The sequence below is a fragment of the Ovis aries genome, chromosome 5 (assembly GCF_016772045.2).
Source record: "Ovis aries strain OAR_USU_Benz2616 breed Rambouillet chromosome 5, ARS-UI_Ramb_v3.0, whole genome shotgun sequence".
NCBI classification, from domain to species: domain Eukaryota; kingdom Metazoa; phylum Chordata; class Mammalia; order Artiodactyla; family Bovidae; genus Ovis; species Ovis aries.
Genome location: NC_056058.1, coordinates 72701984 through 72723558, shown reverse-complemented (window position 1 = coordinate 72723558; position 21575 = coordinate 72701984). Strand labels below are relative to the sequence as shown.

Here is a 21575-nt window from a genome sequence, read left to right as displayed (position 1 = left end):
TGACCAAGTAGACAATATAAAAAGAGCCAGGTGAGGACTGACAGCAAATGCAACGTCTAAAGAAGGCAACCCAGGTAGATGCAATCTATTACTTTTAGAATGGATAAGCAACAATGTCCTATTGTATGGCACAGGGAACTGTATGATCTCCTGGGATAAACCACAATGGAAAAGAATATTGTTTTAAAAAGTGAAAAAAAAAAAAAAAAGAACGTTTATATGTGTAAAACTGAGTCACTTTGCTGTACTGCAGAGATCTGTACAACATTAAGTCAATTACACCTCAATTAAAAAATATAATTTTTTAAAAAAAGAAGGCAACCCTGCACAAGCCTAGTAGATTGTTGCCCTGGAGGGGATTGCAGACATTGTCCTGTCAGATCTTTTTATTCTGCAACAGTAGTCAGAAATCTGAGTTTCTTTTCCATGAAATTTTACTTTTAAATTAAATATTGATATTTAATTCAAATTAGCCAAACAAACGACAAATACTTGGGGGGGTTAAATAATATAGAGCAGTATTTCTAAAAAATTTTTATTCTAAAAGATTAAGTAACTGATACAAATGACTAGTTCTAACTCTGGAACTGCCACTCCCTCATCAGCTATCTCCAGAGACACTTAGTTATTAAATCTCTAAGTATTTACTCCTATATCACAGGCATGCGTCCTCAATAAAATGATGGCTAACGTTATTAAAATAGATACAAAAAAGGATCAGAGAAACAAGGGCAGAGATTTTCAAAGTTATCTTGACATGTTCCTGGCCTAAGCCAACATTTCTTTGGGATTGGAATGAAAAGTAATGCTCAAAATTCTGCAAGCCAGCCTTCAGCAATACGTGAACCATGAACTTCCAGATGTTCAAGCTGGTTCTAGAAAAGGCAGAGGAACCAGAGATCAAATTGCCAACATCTGCTGGATTACGGAAAAAGCAAGAGAGTTCCAGAAAAACATCTATTTCTGCTTTATTGACTATGCCAAAGCCTTTGACTGTGTGGATCACAATAAACTGTGGAAAATTCTGAAAGAGATGGGAATACAGACCACCTGACCTGCCTCTTGAGAAACCTATATGCAGGTCAGGAATCTACAGTTAGAACTGGACATGGAACAACAGACTGGTTCCAAATAGGAAAAGGAGCATGCCAAGGTTGTATATTGTCACCCTGCTTCTTTAACTTATATGCAGAGTACATTATGAGAAACGCTGGGCTGGAAGAAGCACAAGCTGGAATCAAGACTGCCAGGAAAAATATCAATAACCTCAGATATGCAGATGACACCACCCTTATTGCAGAAAGTGAAAAGGAACTAAAAAGCCTCTTAATGAAAGTGAAAGACGAGAGTGGAAAAGTTGGCTTCAAGCTCAACATTCATAAAACGAAGATCATGGCATCTGGTCCCATCACTTCATATGGCAAATAGATGGGGAAACAGTAGAAACAGTGTCAGGCTTTTATTTTGGGGGGCTCCAAAATCACTGCAGATGGTGACTGCAGCCATGAAATTAAAAGACGCTTACTCCTTGGAAGGAAAGTGATGACCAACCTAGATAGCATATTGAAAAGCAGAGACATTATTTTGCCAACAAAGGTCCATCTAGTCAAGGCTATGGTTTTTCCTGTGGTCATGTATGGATGAGAGAGTTGGACTGTGAAGAAAGCTCAGAGCCAAAGAATTGATGCTTTTGAACTGTGGTGTTGGAGAAGACTCTTGAGAGCTCCTTGGACTACAAGGAGATCCAATGAGTCCATTCTGAAGGAGATCAGCCCTGGGTATTCTTTGGAAGGAATGATGCTAAAGCTGAAACTCCAGTACTTTGGCCACCTCATGCGAAGAGTTGACTCCTTGGAAAAGACTCTGATGCTGGGAGGGATTGGGGGCAGGAGGAAAAGGGGACGACAGAGGATGAGATGGGTGGATGGCATCACTGACTCTTTGGATGTGAGCCTGAGTGAACTCCGGGAGATGGTGATGGACAGGGAGGCCTGGCGTGCTGCGATTCATGGGGTTGCAAAGAGTTGGACACGACTGAGCAACTGAAGTGAACTGAACTGAAAGCCAACATTAAATTGTAATCAATGGAAAGTTTAATACGTCTACCAGAAGAGTTGGTCAGTAGTGGAAACGTAGAAAAAAGACTGCCAGAAAAGCAAAGCTGGCAGTGACCTGCCTTGCCCTGCTTACAAAAGTAAACAGGTTTTTTATAAATAGCTAATGTGAAGCTGCTGTATAGCAGAGAGTTCAGCTCAGTGCTCTGTGATCACCTAGAGAGGTAGGATTGGAGGGAACCTCAAGAGGGAGGGGACATGTATATATGTAACTGATTCACTCTGTTGTATGGAAGAAGCTAACACAACATTGTAAAGCAATTATACTCATCCATATACATACACACATATACGTACACATTAAAAAAAAAAAAGTAAGCAGGTTTTTTAGGTTAGTTTTGCTCAAAAAAGATTTCTTCTACGGCAGAAATGCACCGTTCAGTGTGGTAGCCACTCTCCACAAGTGCCTACTGAGCAGGTGAAGTGCGACTAGGGGAACTGCATTCTTATTTAAATAGTCACGTGTGGTGAATGGCTACCGTATTGGACAGTACACACACAGTTGGTCATTTTATCCTTGAGAAAGGATATACTTTAGTGCAGAGATGCATTAAGTTAGCACAACTCCATTGCAATTCAACTAACCTGCTAGGATTTCATGCTTACCAAGCAATTCTCTAGGTAGTTACTGTCTTAACACAGAGATTAGCATGTAGGAATAGTGTATGCTGTGAGGAAAGGTAAATATTTGATCCACATACAAACTAAAATACTGAGTTTTACTTATCAGTTTTTCATGACATAGATGATATTATATCCCTCCGTTAGTATGCTACATTGACAATCAAGGTCTACAATACGGTATCCAAGCCAACGATTGGTTACCCTGTAGGTACCAGTCTGGATGGTACGTATGTTTCATTATCTGACTCCTCAAACAGCAACAGAATCCTTGTCTCTTGACTCTATGTTTTTCAGTAACTTAAATGTATTGCTCACCTCTTTTTCCAACATCTTCAAATCTTTATCATTCTTCTGAGATTCCTTCTATTTAAAAATCAAAGAACAGTGACAATCAGCTTTAAGTACCACAAATATAGCCAATTTTGATTTTTAGTTATCAGGAAAGATTAAGGGTTCCAAAAGATTAATTTCTATTTTAAACATTTCATTAAGTCTAGTAAGTATTTTGTAGGTGAATTATCTAGCCAATGAAAGAAAAGTTTCTTCAAATAAATGAAATATTTCAGGTTTGAATGTTTTTAGCCCAATAAATTAGACTTTTGCTAACAAGTTCAGTGAAAATAACAGGTCTTCTTTTCTAATGTTAAATAATACATTCTGAATATTTAATTATACTGTCTCAGGAAAAAAAAAATGTCTCAAAAAAGAGATATCAACTTAAACCTAGATCCCCAAAACAAAAAATAGTACAAATGCAAAGACATGAAGAAAAACTGAAATAGTACAAACTGATTCTAATCTACTCATTGCCTTTATTCTCAGTAAGATGTGTTTTTTACATATATTTTTATATTCATCAGTCTTTGTAAGATAATGGCCAAAACCAGAATATCTATCTTTTCCATCTACAGATGGAAGAAAAGTCATAAACATCTTGAACAAAATGTATTTTATATATTTCTAACATGGCGGATGGCCTGTCACATGTTTAATTTTCCACCTGATGGCATTTTCTAGGAAGGTCAAGAAAACGAAATAGGCCTGAAGGCCTATTATGTAGGAGTTTTACACAAACTTGTATGTAATTTAGTTTTGGTTTGTGAATTCTATAATTAATTTAAAATTTCAGAACTGTTTTTCCAAGAAATTCAAGTCAAGAAATTTACATCAATTTCCAAGAAAAGGATGCTTATATCAGTGCGGCCCATAAAGATATAATGCAAGCCATGCACATATTTTCAAATTTTCTGATAGCCATATATAAAAGTAAAAGTTTTAATAACATATTTCACTTTACCCAAAATATCAAAAGTATATTTCACCATGCCATTAATATAAAATTATTAGCAAGATATTTTATGGTACTAAGATATTTTTGGTACTAAGTCTTCAAAATTTGCTGTATATTTTATACTTATATTGTTGTTTAGGGGCTAACAGTGTCCTTAAGTAGTCTTTTGCGATTCCATGAACTGTAGTCTGCCAGGCTCCTCTGTCCGTGGGATTTCCCAGGAAAGAATACTGTAGTGGGTTGCATTTCCTTCTCCAGGGGATCTTACTGATCCAGGAATTGAACCTGTGTCTTTACCACGAAGCTAATAGGAAAGCCCAGTTTATACTTATGGTACATCTCAATTCAACTGCTAAATTTTCAAAAGAAATATCTAACTATATGTATTTATTTAAAAAATATTTACTTTATTTGGCTGTGCCAAATCTTAGTTGTGGCACTCAGGGTCTTTAGTGGTGGCTAATTTTATTATTATTTAATTTTAATTAATTGTGTAGTTAGAAACTGATACTTGATTCTGTTGATATTTCTAATAACTATATTTAGACTTCACAAAACATAGAGATGAAAAAGTAGATCCACATATCCAAGTTATTCCAAAAACACGTAAGAAGTACAACATTTGAATTGAGTATCAGTTTTTAATGACACATTAATTAAAATTAAATAATGCTAAAAATCTAATTTTTCATTTCCAAGTGCTGAGTAGCTACATGTGGTTTACCACTTTCATACTGGACAACCACAGTTTTGCTTTTTTTGTTTTTTTTTATAGAATAAGAGATTTAGGTAATTGCCAAATGAATGAACAAGAATAAGCTTAACTTATAGCTTTGGTTTTCTAACCAAAGAGCTTGGGAAGTCTTTCCCAACTCTGAATCTTTTTCACATTAAAATACCAAGTTGTACAACTCCTTAAGAAAGTACAGCTTGCTTTATGAACTAACGGAAACAGTAACAGTACACCCCGGCACAAGTCCTAACAGAAAGATATTAAGGATTTAATCTCCCACTCCGTGGCAGTTTCTGAGTGGCAAATCCCTTGTAGACATTAGAATGGTTTTTTCTTTTCCTTCATCAATGTTTACCCTCCCCTTACTTTGTAAAGTCAAATGATGACAACTCAAAAAATCAAAGCATTACATAATTTTTAAGGGCTCACTAGGTATTATAAAGCTTATCCATCTATAGAAATGACTGAGAAGTGGAGACCACTTTGTAATTCTGAACTAAGGGTACATTTAAACACAATATATTTATTAATGACATAGGCTGATAAGTAAAACTTTCTAGAGTTCCAATGATAATGTTTTACTCATTTACGGATTTATTGATTACCTTAATTTATAAACTGAACTCATTCTAGTCAAATATAATACCTTTCAGAAATGTTTTCATGATACAGTTGATGAGCCAGCTAGAAATGAACCAGCTAGAATATAAGGGCATCTCACCTTTAATCCTGAAGTCTTGACTTTTCTTGCTGAAACAGGCAAGGTAGTATCTTTGTCAACGTTAAGATTTTGTTGTGATTCTGCTATAAAATGAATTGTACAGATGATGTTTGGTGCTTACATGTTTGAAGCACAGACAAAATACCAATTCCCAAATTCCTTATAGAAACTATTAGTGAAGCAATATAAAATTATTCTTTTCTTGATTGTACATTTTCAAGTAATTAGTTGCACAAATGACACATTTCTTTACACATTTTAACATTTTCTTGATTTTCCTAATATTCCCTCTAATATTCTCTGAGAAGATTAACGTAATTATCAAAAGGAAAACTGCATGTCTATGTGAGTGTCTTGCTTAATTTTTCTGGTTATATGACAGTGTAGTGATGAAAGTGTTATTCAGAAGTCGACCCTTTTGTAAATCTATCAATTAATAAAATTTAAATATAGTTGTAGTGTCACATTTTTAGAAATGTTATAGCATCTTTAAATTTAAATAATGTTATCCGTAACTTCAAAATTTACAAGATCATATAACCATTATTCTATTTTGGGATCCATTACCTTTTTGCTTTTTAAACCTTTGTGACTTCTGAAAGGATACCGGTCCTTTCAATACTTCTGAAGTTTTAACATCATAAGCACCTGGGGATGGTGCACATCCTAGAAGAAAAATAAAACATTAAAATCTTATCTAATGTGACTTACATGTTAACATGTTTTATATACATCATATAAAATCATTTATATGTGGAATCTAAAAATTAATACAGAATGAATCCATATGCAAAGCAGAAACAGATTCACAGACACAAAAACAAACTTACGGTTACAAAAGGGCAGGAGGGAGAGGGATAAATTATAAGCATGGGATTAATACATACAAACTACTAGACATAAAACAGATAAACAACAAGAATTTACTGTACAGTACAGGGAATTATATCCACTAACTTATAATAACCTATAATAAAAAATAATCCAGAAAAATATAATTGAGTCACTTTTCTGTACACGTAAAACACAATACTGTAAATCAACTATATTTCAATTAAAAAATGTAACAGTAAAGTGAGTAACATAAATGTAAAAATACCATTAATCAATTTCTTTTCTAATTAAAAAAATGACATAAAGTAACTTACTCACAAAACAGAAACAAATTTCAAAAACAAACATGTACCAAAGGGGAAATGTGGACAGGAGGGATAAATTAGAAGCTTGGGATTAACATACACATACTGCTATATATAAAACAGATCTGCAACAAAGACCTATTATATAGCACAGGAAACTCTACTCAATATTCTGTAATACTCTATATAGGAAAAGAATCTGAACGCCTACGAATATATGTTTAATTGAATCACTATGCTGTTCACCTGAAACTAACACAGCATTGTAAATCAATTATTTTCTAATACATTTTTTTAAATGCTTCGTTTTCAAATGTAAAATTAGTACATTTGATATTATAAAGTAGGCCTCTCTGTGAAGAACAGTATCATTATCTTCCCAATGATCTTTATTTCAGTTGGGTCAAAGGAACACAGACAACTTAGCAAAACAACAAAGACAGTCTTGGGATGGACATGTCCAGTCTTGAGATGAACATGTCAGAACAAGCAACACAGCTGTTAGTAAGAATTGAATTAAGAAATAGAATATCTGGAATCAAATCTACTCAAAGAGAGTCACTGAGATTTTAGAAATGATGCTACTAAGAATGTCTAGCCCTGAAGATTTAGCTTGGAATAAAAATTTAGTGATGATCCATCTGTGTCTAATATCAGTACATTAGGAAATCTATAAAGCCATGTTATGCAAAGCACAAACTACACAGACTGTACTTCTATGTTCCAGCAATGTATAACCTCATGTAACTAGAGTCTCAAATCAAAGGTATTTCCATGTACTTATGCAAAGATGATTTGAGATCTGGCTCTTAATTACTTTAGATCTCAGTCTGGATGTCACCTCTTCCATTTTCTCCAAATGCCTACATCAAGCTAGAATCTCCATTCCACAGCAGCTTGCGTGCACTGTTCCTATTGCAGAACTTCCTGCAGGTTTGTAATGGCCTATACTAATGTACTTATCCAACTCCCCTTAGACAAAACTGCCTGAAGTTAGGGACAGTCTCAGTCACGTCCCTACCCTCAGTTATTTAGCTCAGGGTAGAGTTTGGTAGTGTGGCAGAGAAAACAGAAAGTCACTGGGGTTGTAGGATTGGGAACAGAGTTTTGTATAGTAATCAGTTAGATTAGGGTTCAAATCTAGATTTGTCTGCCAATCAATAGATAACAGTATGGGCCAGGTACTTTGTAGCCATAGGGAGATGATCATGGATAAGAACATTATACTCTCTCCTTTTCCAATCTAACTGTAAGACCCTTAGAAAGTTATTTCTATTTGAGACTGTTCTTCATTCATGAAATAGGGCTAAAAAAATACTATCTACCTCGTACTTTGGTTGTTTGGATTACCGGAGTAACATAAAAATCACTGCAGTGCCTCATACACACACTAAGCATCAAATAAATGGTCACTTATTATTAATAAAGCTGTGAGCCTAAAGTTTTATGTAATTGTCAAAACCAGTTCAATATATTATAAAGCAAACAAATCTCCTAAAAGGACACAATGACAGAACTCAGAGTAGTTCTTTGAATGTCTGAGAAATTATACGGTCCTTAAGTCTTTAGTTAAAAAATAAGCTTGTGTTGATCCAATTCTTCACTGGCCTTCCTTTGTGAGCAGGGTGATGCTCATTTCCCTTTGTATTTGACAGAAATTAAGATGTAATGAGAGACTTAAAAAGTGTACATTATAATGGATAAATCATGAGCTGTGATGTTAAGTTCTGTCACTTGCAGGCTGCTCAGTAGTTACAACCCCCCTTAGTTTTCTCATCTGTAAAATGAGAACAATTGTATGTGCCTCCCCTGGCTGTTGGAAAGAAGAAACCAGACCTAGTAGGGAAGACCTTAGCACAGTCCCTGAATGCAGTTAGCATCCACTAACTGTGCTCAGGAACACAGGATGGATTCATATTCATGCAGGCCTGGTTTCAGGCCCCTGTTCTGCCAGTTCGGTTGTATAACAGTGAGCAAATATAAGTCTCCATTCTTTTATGGATAAAATAATAAATATTACGGATTTGGGGGAATTTCTCCCTTTACTTCATCTATAGTGTTTTCAATAAGTGCTACTGCCATAATTTTATACCTATAAACTGCCTTTACCAATCTTTCTTCTTTTACGCCTGAATGGGACATTCAAAAGAAATTCCAAGTCCACACCAAAAGCAATAGTAAAATACATGTATGTGTATATACACACACATGTACAAGTGAGGACTCCGGACTTGATCAACAGCTACCAATGCTTCCTAATTCCTATTCCCTTTCCTTGGCTTTAGCTTCTCCACAGCGCTAATTGTATATTGGCTGCATTCTCCAACTGAATTAAACTCCAAGGAACAGAGACTGCTTCGCTCACTGTTATATCCTTAACGTCAGTAGTAAAAGCTTAGCATGTGTTTCAGGAAAATGGATCAATTTAACGAGCCCCATCCCAGCCGTAAAAATAGATTTGCCTCTGATGAAGGGAACCCAAGAAGGACAAGGGGCGTGAGAGCATATCCTGTCCCCCAGCACCTTTCCCCGTACGCACCAGAAGGGTCATTGAATCGTTTCAGGGGCGCCTTAGGGAAGGACATGCTGACGACCAGCTCCGCAAAACCGAAGGTCTCTACTGGTCTGCGGCTACTATCCTGCGGGTAGTTTAGGCCTGTTGGCTTCAAATTCAAATCGCCCCGCTTAACCCCCGCCCACCGACGTCAGCCAATCGGAACGCCAAAGATCAAAGAGCTTGCATCCTCGGCTCTCGCTGCGTTCAATTACATGACCTGTTTAGGCCACCATCCAATAGGAGGCTAGTACTGTCTCCTCTCGCTCACTGGCCCAATCAGTCCTGGCGTTACTCAATTGTAACTACGTATTAGCCGCGTTTGCGCAAGCGCAGTTTACACCAGCGAGTTTCCCGTCGCTTTTGATGTCATATTGGTGGCAGTGTAATGAATTCTAACTTCTCTGCGTCCACCCCTCTTCCATCGTTCCTTGGATGCGAACTTTTCTGGATTTCAGTTCCTTAAACCTGGGTCCTGCCAGCCTCGTCAATGGCCAACTGAAAGGGAAACGCGCACACAAGCGGAGACCGCAGGTTACATTTCTGCGCATGTTCAGTGACCCGAGCAGAGACAGCCGGGGTGTGGCCCAAGGCGGGGATTCCGGGCGTGAACTCTGCTTGCTCGCTGCCGCCGCTTCTGGGAGGCGACTGGAGTATGTCAGCCCCGTTTGAGGAGCGCAGTGGGGTGGTTCCGTGCGGAACGCCGTGGGGCCAGTGGTACCAGACCTTGGAGGAGGTGTTCATTGAAGTTCAGGTGCCACCAGGCACTCGCGCCCAGGATATCCAGTGCGGCCTGCAGAGCCGGCATGTGGCGCTGGCCGTGGGTGGCCGCGAGATCCTCAAGGTAGCGGCTAGGTCGGGGCTTGTGCTCAGTTTCTTCCCGGCCTCCCCAAATTCCCGAGTCCTCAAGTTCATGGTTTCCGTGGAAAGATTGCTGGAAGGCCGTTCGGCCTCTCTGCCTGGCCGAGGGATGAATAAGATTGCCCTGATTTGGGCCTGGTCAGAGCCCCTGACCTCAGGGCCGTTCGGTGTTTGAGATTGGAATGAGTAGCCCATTTACCTTGTTTTGTTTGTAAGCCAAATGAAACTTCTCTGCGCGTCTTCACTGAGAACTGCCTAACTAGATCGTTGAAGGAAAACAAATATTTTTGACATCTGTACCTCCAGGCACTGGTCTTGGTGCTGGGACGACCGTGGTGAACGAGCCAGATACTGTTCCCTTACGCAGGGAGGCATAATTAAATTAATAAATGTATAGGAGGTTATAGGAAATGAAAAACAAAAATAAAGATGTTGGGTTGAGGATTCGGAGGTGATGTCCGTTGATTTATTTTCTCATCTAAAATTGGAAAAATTCTGTAAGTTTGTAGAGTGTTTAAGCAGGTGGTCAAGAAGTTGTGAAGAAAGTAATGGATATCCCGCTTTTATTCTTATCAGTACCCTTTGGGTCTGGGACCCATTTCTTCCTTGTTAAAATGTATAGTTAATTCAGTTAACTTGAAGTTAGATTTCTTCTTCAGATTAGAAGCCCAAGATATTTGATGGCAATGTGTAATGGTGAAGGGAGACTGCTTGAGAGTATAAGTGGCTTGGCCCTTTTCCTAGTTGTAACCTTGGGCGAGAGATTATTCATTGTCTAAGCCTTCATCCCCAAAGTGGGATAATTATAGTACCTTTCTCATAGGTATCTATAGGTACCTTTCGCATGGTATCTATGAATGAAGAGCTTGGAGTAGGTAATAACTGATATGTAATAAGCTTGCACTACATGTTTTTATTATTATCTTAATATGAAAGTGTTTTGAGTGTCTCAGAAAAGGAAGATTTATGTGAAAGACACTGATTGATGTCAGCTTGGCCCTTGATGACCTTTCTGAATAGTTGTGCTATTCATAATTTACTGAATGGTGATTTCAAATTACATCTCAAATTTTCTTTAGTAATTGCAGTAACCTAGGGATTTGGCAATAACTCCGCCTCTAGGATTTTAGGTACATTTATATTCAGTACATTTATATTAAGTAGTATTCACACACCCTCCCACCCCCTGTATTGACATATGAAAAGACGGTTTTCTTTTTTTAATGTGACATGTTACATTCCCTAAAGCTAAAATTTGGTAAGTAGCAACAAATCAAATTGGCTTTGAGCAGGTGCAATCTCTTTTAAACTTACGTTTTAGTTAGTTCTTTCTTAAAACAAGAGTTTCTGAAAAGTCAGTCACAACTCATCTGACATCATACGTATATACGGATGTGTGTGCTTTAATTTTTTTTTTCTTTTAGTGCTAAACTGCCTTACAAAGAGATTGAACCAGTTTTTTTTTTGTTTATATTAAGATATCGTTTTTCCTTAATATCTGTAGGAGAGCTCTTTTTGTAGTTTATTATAATTAGTAAAGTTACCACACTTCAGATGAAACATCACATTTGACCAATCAGTAGTATTTTTTCATCTTCTAAAAATTAAGGAGCCCTGATCTTTTTGTAGAGCGCTCTGTGTTCTTTACTGTAGTATATACTCCCATTGTGTAAACTAGGTTCTGTTTGACTCGCGAGGCAGGAACTTAGTGTTGGCCACCTATCAATATGTTGAAATTGTAGAAAATTTGTTCTCCCTACTCTAAACAAATTAAGTAGTTATATGTAGATTAGGTAGGAAATAAGGGAAGTCTTAAATCATGAAAACTTTATGAAAATTAATGAAATTTCTTTATTTTTAGTACCTCATATGTTTATTTTTCAGGGCAAACTCTTTGACTCTACAATAGCTGATGAGGGAACATGGACTCTGGGTAAGGTTAATCTATTACATTTCTTAGGATTTCTTTAAAAGTTAATTTCGTCTTGGAAATTAGTATGTTTCCTCCTGCTGTAGATTTGCAACTTTGTAAGCTATAGTAAAAGGAATGTATTGAAAACAATTGTATGTCAACATTTCCTAATTAGGTTTCTGAAAGTATAAATTAATGATGAACTTTGATTTCTTTGTGATTTTTGTTTGTTTGTTTAGAGGATAGAAAAATGGTCCGTATTGTTCTTACAAAGACGAAGAGAGATGCAGCAAATTGTTGGACTTCTCTTCTAGAATCTGATTATGCAGCTGATCCTTGGGTGCAAGACCAAATGCAGAGAAAACTTACATTAGAGAGATTCCAGAAAGAAGTAAGTCAGATCAACTGATGAATATGTGTAGTTAAACATCTTAAACTCATAGAATAATTATTCCGTGAAATCAAAACTCAAACGTCATTTTAAAAAATTACTAACATTCTTCAGAGAAATTTTTTCAGTTTAATGGTTAGAGAACTGACTGGCCTTTCAATATAGGGATTTAACCCTCACCACCCCACCCCTGCTGCCCCAGAGGAATTTATCTGTACCACTGTGATATCTAAGTTTAAATTTATTTAGTTTGCATCAGTGTAGTTCATGAATAAACTGATAAAAATTCTGTCAGTACATACGTCGTGTAAAAAAGTGAAAGGCCCTTTAGTATCTCCCATTCTGTATCTCTGACTCATTCTCATCTCAATACATTGAATGTATTGTTTTGTTTTTTTTAATATAAGTGGAGGATCACACAGTATGTATCATCATGTTGCTTTTTCATTTAATAATATGTCTTAGGTCTCTTTCCCTACTAGTACATGTGGATAAAATTCATTCCTTTTAATTGCTTTAGAGTATTTCCTAGTTTGAGTGTATTGTTTTTGCTTAGCTGTTCCTCTTCGATGAGATTTAGATTTCTCTGTGTCTATTTCAAACAAAGTTTGTGCTTTCATCTCTGAAAATACTCAAATTTTCTTTTAAGATAGCTATCTAGGAGAATTATTGGATCAAGGCACTGTTAAAGTTTTGATAGATAATTTCTATATAAATGATGATGATTCCCAAATGTATGTCTCTTGCCTAGACTTTTTACCGAATGTTGAAACTGCGTATCCAGCTGTTTACTTAACATCTTGGCTGTTTAAACAGACATATCCAACTCAACATATCCAAGTGAACTTCCTAATTTCCCTCACACATTAGTTGTATCTCTGGCCTTCTCGTCTCACCTGATAGAAGCTGGTTGTTCAGATGGAAAAACACTGGGGAATCATCCTCCACTCTTCTCTTTGTCCCACACCCTGCTTGTAAGGAACCTTACTGTCATGGCCTTCTAGGTCTGTTTAGAATTTGACTGCACGTCACCACCATTCTGCCACCACTCTCACCTGGACCACCTCTAAAGTCTTGCTTAGGTTAGTCTAATGACCTTCCCCCAACCCCGTTTTTTTTAGCTTGAGCTGGGTCTTCATTGCTGCATAGCCGCGTTCTTTAGTTTCAGAAAGCAGGGGCTATTCTCTGGTTGCAGTGCACTGGCTTTTCATTGCGGTGGCTGCTCTTGTTGCAGAGCACAGGCTCTAGATGCGCACGGTTCAGTTGTTGCAGCACAGGAGCTCATTAGTTGTGACTTGCAGGCCATAGAGTGTGTGGGCTTCAGTAGCTGTGGCCCATGGCCTCAGTAGTTGCGGCTTCCTGGCTCTAGAGCATGGGCTCAACTGCTCCTTGGCATGTGGAATCTTCTTGGACCAGGGATTGAACTCGTGAACCCTGCATTGGCAGGCAGATTTTTGTCAGTGCCACCAGGAAAGTGCTTCTTAATGACCTTTTAATTGTTCTCGTTACTTCTACCCTTGCCAGGCTGCAGTCTTGTGAAAATAGCAGCTAGAGCAGTCCTTTTAAAATGTCAATCAGACAGTATTACTTCTCAGAACTCTTTCATTCAAGTAAAAGACAAAAGTCTTCTACAAGGCCCAGACTGATCTGGTCCTCCCTGACGTCTCTGATCTCCTGTCCTGCTGCTGCCCCCTCATTCTGCTCTAGCCATGCTGGCATTTTTGCCTTTTATTAGACATGCCTGACCATTCGTTCTCTGTCCTTTTGACTGCAGTGCTCTTCTCCCAAAGTTGACCTGATTTGCTCACTGTTTTCCAGCAATTTCTCAATGAAGCATATTTTGATGATCCTATTTAAATATTCTAATTTCCTCATTTTCCTTACTTTACCCTACATCTTTTTTCTTTTCTATAACACTTACCGACTTTTAATACACTGCATCTTGGGGCTGACAAACTGTAGCCAGGAGTCAAATCCAGCCCCCTGCCTGCTTTTGAAGGAAACGTTTTACTGGAACACAGCTATGCTCATTTGTTTGTGTATTGTCTTTATATAGCAGCAGCAGAATTAAGTCTCAGCCATGCCCAAGACTACATGGCCTTCAATGCCTAAAGTATTGATATTTACTACTTGGCTCTTTACAAAAAAGTGTGCTGGCCCCTGCACCAGGTAGCTTAGGGTTTATTATTTGCCCTCCTGTTAGAATATCCACAGAACAGGGATCTTTGTCTATTTCGTTCACTCTTAAATTCTGTATGCCTTTCATGGTGTCTTCTAAACAGTAGCAACTTAATATATGTTTGTTGAATAAATGGAATGCCCCTAAAATGACTGAAGCCAGAGGTAGTATTTACTCTATAAGACTGTTATGATAATTGAATATTTTAGTGTATATATACCTCTTAGACGGAGAAGGCAATGGCACCCCACTCCAGTACTCTTGCCTGGAAAATCCCATGGATGGAGGAGCCTGGTAGGCTGTAGTCCATGGGGTCGCTGAGGGTCGGACACGACTGAGCGACTGCACTTTCACTTTTCAGTTTCATGCATTGGAGAAGGAAATGGCAACCCACTCCAGTGTTCTTGACTGGAGAATCCCAGGGATGGGGGAGCCTGGTGAGCTGCCGTCTACGGGGTCGCACAGAGTCGGACACGACTGAAGCGACTTAGCAGCAGCAGCAGCAGCATACCTCTTAGAACCCTGCCTGGCCTATAATAAAGCTCTCAAAAAATGCTAATTATTAAAATCTGTTTACACACTGAGGGTAAAGAATATGTTTGCCCATACACTTGTGAACATTATAATATGCATACTAATCTTCTAAATATTTGTAATTATGAAAATGGAAAAAAATCTCATAGTTGTAGGTTCTATTTTGGCAATTACAGTGAAATTGGATATCTTTTCATGTTTATTGGCCATTTATTAATATATCTCCTTTTTGGTCAGTTTCCAGTTTATGTCTTTTTACCATTTTCTTTTTGGCTTATTTATATTTTTCCTTTTAATTTTATCTGAATTTTTTTTCCATGTCTTTTAGAATCCTGGTTTTGACTTCAGTGGAGCAGAAATCTCAGGAAACTACACTAAGGGTGGACCAGATTTCTCGAATCTTGAGAAATAACTGACTTTCTTGCTGCATTTTGTGGATCCTAGCAGATGCTGCCAACTTAATCAGAGGAACAGATTATGTGGTAGAAGAAAAATGTGGAGACCTAGTTAACAAATTGCAAAATACATTTAAATATGGTTCTAAAAATTGCATTCAAATATGATTTACATAGGAAACATCTTAAATACTGTGGGAACTATTCTATTGATACATGGTAACTTTTCTTTTGGACTTGTTTTTGCTCAGCATGATGTTTTATATGCTGCACTTTACTAATTTCATATTTAGCCTGTATTTTTAATACAAAAAGTTTTAGAGTATAGATCATGTAAAATGACAGGGTGCCTTCAGGGAAAATTAAGTTTTTCTTTCAATAACTGTGATGTAGGAATAACGTTCAATAAATTTTTCTAAATAGGAATTGTGTACCCCTTTGTCTAAGTGTACCAGTTCACACGAGGAAATTGTATTACTGAAGAAAATTTTCAGAAAGGAAAAAATAATTCATGAATATATTCTGAGTAAGTTAATTTTAAGAGTTACTGACAGTTTTTGAATTAGTATATTATTCTTTGAGAGATACCTTTATGTCAAGAAATTGAAAAGTAGCTAAAAATGTATCAACAAGAATAGACTAATGCAAAAGAGAAGCACTGAAGCAAATTTGGTTATTGGTGAATCCTTTGTTAGGGACAAGAAACACAGTCAATGAGTATAACTCAGTGATATCTTGTTGATCTTCATTGATCCACGCATATAGGTAAGAATTGTCTTGAAATTTTCTTTGATCCTTTTTATGTCCTTTCTAACTTTAAATATTTTGAATAGTCTTGAATGTATAGAGAAGTTACAAGTAAAGCACACAGAATTGTTTTCTTCCTGATTCTTCAGGTTTCTGTGTAAGTTGATAACATGATGCCCCATCACCTCTGAGTACTTTAGTGTGTATTTCCTTCAAAAGACATGCTCCTACATAGCTTCAAATACAACCATTAAAATCAGGAAATTAGCACTGACACAGTTCAGTTCAGTCGCTCAGTCGTGTCAGACTCTTTGCGACCCCATGAATCGCAGCACGCCAGGCCTCCCTGTCCATCACCATCTCCCAGAGTTCACTCAGACTCATGTCCATCGAGTCCGTGATGCCACCTAGCCATCTCATCCTCGGTCGTCCCCTTCTCCTACTGCCCCCAATCCCTCGCAGCATCAGAGTCTTTTCCAAGGAGTCAGTCTTCGCATGAGGTGGCCAAAGTACTGGAGTTTCAGCTTTAGCATCATTCCCTCCAAAGAAATCCCAGGGTTGATCTCCTTCAGAATGGACTGGTTGGATCTCCTTGGAGTCCAAGGGACTCTCAAGAGTCTTCTCCAACACCACAGTTCAAAAGCATCAATTCTTTGGCACTCAGCCTTCTTCACAGTCCAACTCTCACATCCATACATGACCACAGGAAAAACCATAGCCTTGACTAGATGGACCTTAGTCGGCAAAGTAATGTCCCTGCTTTTGAATATGCTGTCTAGGTTGGTCATAACTTTTCTTCCAAGGAGTAAGCGTCTTTTAATTTCATGGCTGCAGTCACCATCTGTGGTGATTTTGGAGCCCCCAAAAATAAAGTCTGACACTGTTTCCAGTTTCCCTGTCTATTTCCCATGAAGTGATGGGACTGGATACCATGATCTTCGTTTACTGAATGTTGAGCTTGAAGCCAACTTTTTCACTCCTCTCACTTTCATCAAGAGGCTTTTAGCTCCTCTTCACTTTCTGCCATAAGGGTGGTGTCATCTGCATATCTGAGGTTATTGATATTTCTCTGAGCAATCTTGATTTGAGCTTGTGTTTCTTCCAGTCCAGCATTTCTCATGATGTACTCTGCATAGAAGTTAAATAAGCAGGGTGACAATATGCAGCCTTGATGTACACCTTTTCCTATTTGGAACCAGTCTGTTGTTCCATGTCCAGTTCTAACTGTTGCTTCCTGACCTGCATACAGATTTCTCAAGAGGCAGGTCAGGTGGTCTGGTAATCCCATCTCTTTCAGAATTTTCCACAGTTTATTGTGATCCACACTGTCAAAGGCTTTGGCATAGTCAATAAAGCAGAAATAGATGTTTTTCTGGAACTCTCTTGCTTTTTCCGTAATCCAGCGGATGTTGGCAATTTGATCTCTGGTTCTTCTGCCTTTTCTAAAACCAGCTTGACCATCTGGAAGTTCACGGTTCACGTATTGCTGAAGCCTGGCTTGGAGAATTTGAGCATTACTTTACTAGCATGTGAGATGAGTGCAATTGTGCGGTAGTTTGAGCATTCTTTGGCGTTGCCTTTCTTTGGGATTGGAATGAAAACTGACTTTTTCCAGTCCTGTGGCCACTGCTGAGTTTTCCAAATTTGTTGGCATATTGAGTGCAGCACTTTCACAGCATCATCTTTCAGGATTTGAAATAGCTCAACTGGAATTCCATCACCTCCACTAGCCTTGTTCGTAGTGACGCTTGCTAAGGCCCACTTGACTTCACATTCCAGGATGTCTGGCTCTAGGTGAGTGATCACATCATCATCATTATCTGGGTCGTGAAGATATTTTTTGTACAGTTCTTCTGTGTATTCTTGCCACCTCTTCTTAATGTCTTCTGCTTCTGTTAGGTCCATACCATTTCTGTCCTTTATCGAGCCTATCTTTGCATTAAATGTTCCCTTGGTATCTCTAATTTTCTTGAAGAGATCTCTAGTCTTTCCCATTCTGTTGTTTTCCTCGATTTCTTTGCATTGATCGCTGAAGAAGGCTTTCTTATCTCTTCTTGCTATTCTTTGGAACTCTGCAATCAGATGCTTTTATCTTTCCTTTTCTCCTTTGCTTTTTGCCTCTCTCCTTTTCACAGCTATTTGTAAAATGACCACCTAATTCTGGATGTTTATTCCATTCAAGTTTGTTTATTCCATTCAAGTTTGCTTATTGTCCCAGTAATGTTCTTTATAGCAAAAGGATCCAGTCAGAATCATGCCTTACTTTTATTTTTGTGGTTGTGCTGCACCACTTGTGGGATCTTAGTTCCCTGACTAGGGATTGAACCCAGGCTCCCAGCAGTGAAAGTAATGAATCCTAACCACTGGACTGCCATGGAATTCCCCATTTCTCACCTTTGGATAACAGCGGTCTTTAGTATGCTTCAGACTGGAAAAAGTCTTCATATTAACCTTGACTTTTATAGCCGTGACACTTTAGAAGATCACAGGCTAGTTTTGTACAACATCTATTATCGTGTGTTTTGTCAGATATTTCTACACGATGAGAATCAGGTTATGAATCTTTGACAGACCGTTGCAGAAGAGAAGTGATACTGTGTTCTTACTGCATCCTATCACAAGTTACTGGTTACAGTTCACCCTTTTTCTGGTAGTGTTTACTGTTGGCCTGCCATATTGGTGGTTTTCAAACTCTCAACCAACCAAGGATAGAAAATAGTAAAAAAAAAAAAAAAAAGTGCAGAAGCTTCCAAATAGCAAAACTTGGATTTGCCTTGCAACAAAAAACTAGTTTCATAGCATTTATGTTGTGTTTATAACTATTTACATAGTATTTACATTGTATTTTATTAGGTTTTAGAACTCTAGAGGTGATTTACAGTATCAGGGAGGATGTGGGTAGATTATATGCAGGTTATATGCAAACATTATGTCATATTATTGAGCATCTGTGGATTTTGATGTCTGAGGGGATTGCTGGCTCCAGTGCCCTGCGGAAGCTGAGGGACAGCTATACTTAGATCATTGATGAAGTGGTGTCTGTCCATCTTCTCCACTACAAAGCCATTCTTTCATGCTTATGACTAAGTATATTTTGTGTGATGTAGTTTCAAAATACTACCTTGTTTCTCATCAAGCTTTAAATTTATATGTCATATAATACACACTCAGTATTTCCACTTTATTCATTGGGTAAAAATCTATTATTCCTATTACTTTGATCCTCAAATTTTTTCTAGATTTGGCCAGTGGAAATTTCTTGTAGATGGCTTTTATGTTCTTTTGACATGTTCCCATTATTATTTGAGCAATTTCTTATTCTCTGGCATAAGATATTCCAGGCTTATTATGCTTTCCCTACCCTTGGCCAAGAATCAGCCATTTTTCTGGAGTCCTGGTTCTCTAGTGAAGAATGGAGTTTAGAAACCAGGATCTGTTAGCAGTTGCTGTTTGTGTGTTTATTATGCATATGTTTACATCTATACATTTATGTCTACGTATATATTGAAAACCATGATTTCACACTTAAACATTGATTTCTGATGCCATGGTGTTCATTTTGCTCTCTCCCATGGTACAAAACTTCCAACAGTGAGATACCTGATTCTTGTTATCCTTAATATATTTGGTTCCCCATTCTAGGTCATCTTCCCATGTGAATGCCTTTCTCAATCTGCTCAGCCTCCGACACCCTGTGCTAAGCAGAGGTACCTGTCTCACTTGCTTGGTTTCTGATGCCCCACTTGTCCACTGCAGCCCAGGCACACCCTTTGGCAAGATACCTGTGTTGTTCATTTTGCCCAATAACGTAAAGGATGAATGGGGAAGAGATTTTTTTTTAATTGGTTTATCTTTTTGACATTAAAACTTTTTTTTAATATATTTTGAATAAACATAAGTAAAATAAACTTGTTTGTAGTTTTGTGAATTTTAACTTACATAGATATATGCGTGAAAGTGAAGTCGCTCAGTCATGTCCGACTCTTTACGACTCTGTGGACTGTAGCCTACGAGGCTCCTCCGTCCATGGGATTTTCCAGGCAAGAGTACTGGAGTGCTCTGCCATTTCCTTCTCCAGATCTTCCCAACCCAGGGATTAAACCCAGGTCTCCCGCACTGTAGGCAGATGTTTTACCGTCTGAGCCACCAGGGAAGTCTAGATATATGTGTGAACACCTCCAAAATCAGGAAACTGAACAGTTCAATCACCACAGAATCTTCATGTTCTCTTTATAGTCACACCCTACTCCTAGCCTCAAACCCTGGAGTCCACTGATTTTAGTCTCCGCCTCTGTATTTTGTTTTTTTTAAGAATTTCATTGAATAGAATTATATGTAATCCTTTTTAAAAGATAGCTTTGAGAGATAATTCACATCCCATATACTTTATTCATATAAAGTTTGTAATTTCTCAGTGGTTTTTAGTATAGTCACGTATTCAACTATAACCATAGTCAACTTTGATTTTCATCACCTCAAAAAAACCAAACCCATACTTTTTTCTCTTATATTTTGGCTGTGCTGTCTTCATTGTGGTTGCCCTGTGGCATGTGATTTCATAGTTCCCTGCCTGGGATTGAACCCAGGCCCCTGCACTGGAAGGCAGATTCTTAACCACTGGACCACCAGGGAAATCTCTGAAACCTGTGTTTTCTTAACTATCACCCTCCACACATATACCCAACCCCCTCAAGCAATCACTAGTTATTTTTCACCTCAGATTTCTGTTATGGATATTTCATATACATGGAGTCATAATGTGGTTTTTAGTTTCTGGTTTCTTTAACTTACATAAGGTTTTAGAAGTTCATCCATGTTCTAGAATGTCAGCGCTTCATTCTTTTTGTCTGGCTGGATGATATTCCATTGTATGATTACCACATATTTACCCATTTGTCAGTTGATGGACATCTGGGAGGTTTCCACCGTTTGGCTACTGTGAATATGCTATAAACATTCAACTACAAGTTTTTATGTACATCTATATTTCCTTACAGAGGAGTATAATCTCAAGTTTTTAAAAAAACTTTACATTTAATCATTTGAGGAGGATTGTTTGTTTTCCAATCATATTTGATTGTTTTCCAAAGCAGCTACACCATTTTACATTCCCACCAGCAGCATGAGTTTCAGTTTCTCCACATCTTTGCTAATACTTGTTATGTGATTTTTTGATCTTGGCCATCCTAGTGAATGTGAAGTGGTAATGCAAAATTATGTTGAACATCTTATCTAGTACTGATTGACCATTTGTGTATCTTTCTTGAAAAAAATGTCTATTCAGATCCTTTGCCCATTTTTAATGGGTTATCTGCCTCTTTAATATTGAAGGGTAAGAGTTCTTATATATATTCTGGAGACAAGTCCTTTATCATATGAT

At 37.8% G+C, this 21575-nt stretch overlaps 2 protein-coding genes across 4 annotated transcripts in view; one reads left to right on the top strand and one right to left on the bottom strand.

Moving 5' to 3' along the window:
- Positions 1 to 9244, bottom strand: part of LOC443128 (hyaluronan mediated motility receptor) — a 31409-nt gene extending 22165 nt beyond the window's left edge. The window contains exons 1-4 of one of the 2 annotated variants that reach the window (XM_012178900.5): positions 9162 to 9244; positions 6051 to 6149; positions 5484 to 5566; positions 3054 to 3101 (exon numbers count right to left, since the gene is read on the bottom strand). In XM_012178900.5, coding sequence (XP_012034290.2) covers positions 3054 to 3101; positions 5484 to 5566; positions 6051 to 6149; positions 9162 to 9207 — 276 coding nt within the window. In that variant the 5' untranslated portion in view covers positions 9208 to 9244. The remainder of the gene's footprint in view (positions 1 to 3053; positions 3102 to 5483; positions 5567 to 6050; positions 6150 to 9161) is intronic. The other variant, XM_004009047.6, reaches the window with a different exon arrangement.
- A 314-nt stretch (positions 9245 to 9558) lies between these two features.
- NUDCD2 (NudC domain containing 2) lies at positions 9559 to 20103 on the top strand. 2 transcript variants are annotated; one of them, XM_027970477.3, is made up of 4 exons: positions 9559 to 9710; positions 11922 to 11970; positions 12189 to 12340; positions 15382 to 20103. In XM_027970477.3, exons 1-4 carry the CDS (start codon positions 9612 to 9614, stop codon positions 15463 to 15465), a joined length of 384 nt encoding a protein of 127 aa, XP_027826278.1. In that variant the 5' UTR covers positions 9559 to 9611; the 3' UTR covers positions 15466 to 20103. The 2 variants fall into 2 exon arrangements, with proteins under 2 accessions (XP_027826278.1, XP_004023346.3); XM_004023297.5 differs by lacking the exon at positions 9559 to 9710 and adding an exon at positions 9793 to 10020.
- Positions 20104 to 21575: the final 1472 nt, after the last annotated feature.